The 3,108-nt window shown below is 42.1% G+C and overlaps 1 protein-coding gene across 1 annotated transcript; it reads left to right on the forward strand.

Moving 5' to 3' along the window:
• The first annotated feature begins 1,278 nt into the window (after positions 1 to 1,278).
• LOC127440476 (melanocortin receptor 4-like) lies at positions 1,279 to 2,549 on the forward strand. The gene has a single exon (XM_051697087.1). The coding sequence runs from the start codon at positions 1,569 to 1,571 to the stop codon at positions 2,547 to 2,549; it is 981 nt and encodes a 326-aa protein (XP_051553047.1). The 5' UTR covers positions 1,279 to 1,568.
• The last annotated feature ends 559 nt before the right edge of the window (positions 2,550 to 3,108 follow it).

Raw genomic sequence — 3,108 nt, forward strand, 5'->3', positions numbered from 1 at the left:
TGGAGCTTCAAAATGTTGGCACCCATTCACTTGCATTGTATGAACCAAAAGAGTGGAGAATTTATTCTAAAAATCTTCATTTGAGTTAAGCAGATGAAAGAAAGTCACACACATCTGCAATGGCATGAGGGCGAGTAAACGATGAGAGAATTTTCATTTTTGGGTAAACTATTCCTTTAAGACATCTTTTTTAAAGTCAGTGAGTGAGTTCAGACAGTATTTTATGTTGAGTCATAAAAGCCTTTTATTGTAAAAGATTGTGTTGATATATAGGATTATAGTGTATTTTCAACATGTTTTCCTCATATTTCAGTGTGTGCTGCTTGGCTAAAACAGGCTGACCGCCTCATCTCTCAACTCACTCCGGCTTCAGGACGCTGCGCGGCAAGCACCAATTGTACACTGTAACCTGAAGACACAAACTCCGTCTGAAAACTGGAAAATGCTACCTTTGGAGGCTGTATAAAGAGGTAGGATGAAAAAAGGTGCTTTTCAAACTGTTCCGAGACCAGTTACCTTAAGAGTTCCATTCATTCAAGAACACTGTCATTTAAGCCATTAACTGATTTGGCAGCTGCCTACAATTTTTGGATGCAGCCACAGTTTGTTTAAAACTGCTCTAACAAAAGTGTAGCTCCAATCCTGGCATCCTCTGTTGGTGTTGTTGATTTTGTTGGTGTTGTTTCTCTTGAATCACACATGCAAAAAACGTAAAAAGATAAATGGTCGGCACTAGGTGACGTCACGATGGGGGTTAAGTCTCCTCGGGTGTGCAGTTCCTCTTAAGAGTTCTCATCTTGAAAGTTACTAAAGGTAAAGTACCAGGACTATAGGTGGGAAAGGGCCTAATGAAACAGTTAAGCACATAAATATATGCCTTAAAGTTAAAAAGGTTTTTGTTAATCCCAAGCTTTGACATATGAATGCCGAAAAATCTGTGCAGTAAACCAGAATAAATATGTTTGTATTGCGGTGAAATTGTTTTCATTTCATTTGTTTTGGTTTCTGTGTGAACAGACCTTTTGTCGGCAGGTTGTCTTGCAAATTGGTCTCAGATTTGGTGTGACTAGGCCTTTAGCCTACATTCACCTATAAAAGCAGTCTCTGAGTGGCGGAGAGAGCTGGAGGCGGAGTCAGTACTTAGCATGCCAGACAGTGGCTGTGAGGACTAGAGGATATCACCCACCAGCCTGCCAAGTGTTGGAAGCACTCTGTGAGTGTGTGCCTCACTCACCGAATGCTGCATGTTGCTTTTTTCACTCAGAGTCAGCGCTTCCACATTCAGTCCATTCTCGCTCTCTCCTATGCTCTCTTTTTCTCTGTCTGCATTTAATTTTCTTACATTTTTGTGCAAAGAGGGCTCTTTTAGCCAGCCCATTGTTTGACTTCTGCTGCTTTAGAGAAAGAGTTATTGAGGTGAGGGATGAATGGATGCTTGTACCTGCAAATACACTTTGATCATCATGCTGAATGATGTGTAATGTGACACTGCCTGATTGATGAATTCAGCAGGATATGCGGGACTGAGTTAGATAGAGATAAAACATCGGCTACGGATATTTTCGGAAATGAACACCTCACAACATCATGGACTGCATTATTCTTATCGGAATCACAGTCAAGGAGCTTTGCCAGTGGGTAAGCCTGTTCAGGGTGAGAGGGGATCAACTTCTGGATGTTATGAGCAGCTTCTCATCTCCACAGAGGTGTTCCTTACACTTGGGCTTGTCAGTCTCCTGGAGAACATTCTGGTGATTGCTGCAATCATCAAGAACAAGAACCTTCATTCTCCCATGTACTTCTTCATCTGCAGCCTGGCTGTAGCAGACTTGCTGGTCAGTGTCTCTAATGCTTCTGAAACAGTAGTCATGGCACTCATTACAGGGGGTAATCTGACCAATCGTGAGAGCATTATCAAGAACATGGACAACATTTTCGACTCAATGATTTGCAGCTCATTGTTAGCCTCCATTTGGAGTTTGTTAGCAATCGCGGTGGACCGGTACATCACAATCTTCTACGCTTTGAGGTACCACAACATCATGACCCAGCGGCGGGCAGGTATCATCATCACCTGCATCTGGACCTTCTGCACGGTCTCTGGTGTGCTCTTTATTGTGTACTCAGAGAGTGCAACTGTTCTTATCTGCCTTATTAGCATGTTCTTTACCATGCTTGCTCTCATGGCTTCACTCTACGTCCACATGTTTCTCCTTGCCCGGCTGCATATGAAGCGCATTGCCGCCCTGACTGGTAATGGCCCAATCTGGCAGGCAGCGAATATGAAGGGGGCCATCACCATTACCATCCTGCTGGGGGTGTTTGTGGTTTGCTGGGCTCCGTTCTTCTTGCACCTCATCCTCATGATCTCCTGCCCACGGAACCCCTACTGTGTCTGCTTCATGTCACACTTCAACATGTATCTAATTCTCATTATGTGCAACTCGGTCATTGACCCTCTCATCTATGCCTTCAGGAGCCAAGAAATGAGGAAGACCTTCAAGGAGATCTGCTGCTGCTGGTATGGATTGACCTCTCTCTGTGTGTAAGCTTGTACAGTCTATTGTGTAAGTTTTTTGGTCACTTTTTTTATTAGGTGTCTTTAAATACTATGTACTTAGATTAAAAGAATTAAGCATTTGATTTTTGAGTTGATCTTTTGTGTGTATATGTTTTGTCACATTGAACTTATGTTTAAAGTACATGCATCTCTAATTACACTTTTGACCCTAACCTTAACCCTTAACCCCTAACCCTACCACTAACCCCTGACCCTTCCTCTACCCCTTCCCCCTTACCTGTTCCCCAACCCTGGTTGAAGCAAATGCAAATTTTGTGAGAGTTTAGCAAAACAATACGTACACAATAAGTAAAACTGTATCAAATGCTTAATGTTTGAATGAACAATGTAGTTAATGACTAAAGATGAATGACAAAAAATATAAAGTTGGACTAGTTTTTTATTGTTGTTAAGGCACTAAAGGCTATTTGTAAAATGTTGGTATGCCTTGCAAGATGGTGCTTGGCAACCATTGCTGGATGATGCTGAGAATGTAAATCTGATTGTAGTGCAGTGGCTTGCTTTGTGGACATATTGTGCACATTATT

This window comes from Myxocyprinus asiaticus, chromosome 5 (genome assembly GCF_019703515.2).
Source record: "Myxocyprinus asiaticus isolate MX2 ecotype Aquarium Trade chromosome 5, UBuf_Myxa_2, whole genome shotgun sequence".
NCBI classification, from domain to species: domain Eukaryota; kingdom Metazoa; phylum Chordata; class Actinopteri; order Cypriniformes; family Catostomidae; genus Myxocyprinus; species Myxocyprinus asiaticus.

What these genes read in the sequence shown, in the direction of transcription:
- LOC127440476 (XM_051697087.1), top strand. Translation starts at nt 1,569, where the DNA reads ATGAACACCTCACAACATCATGGACTGCATTATTCTTATCGGAATCAC.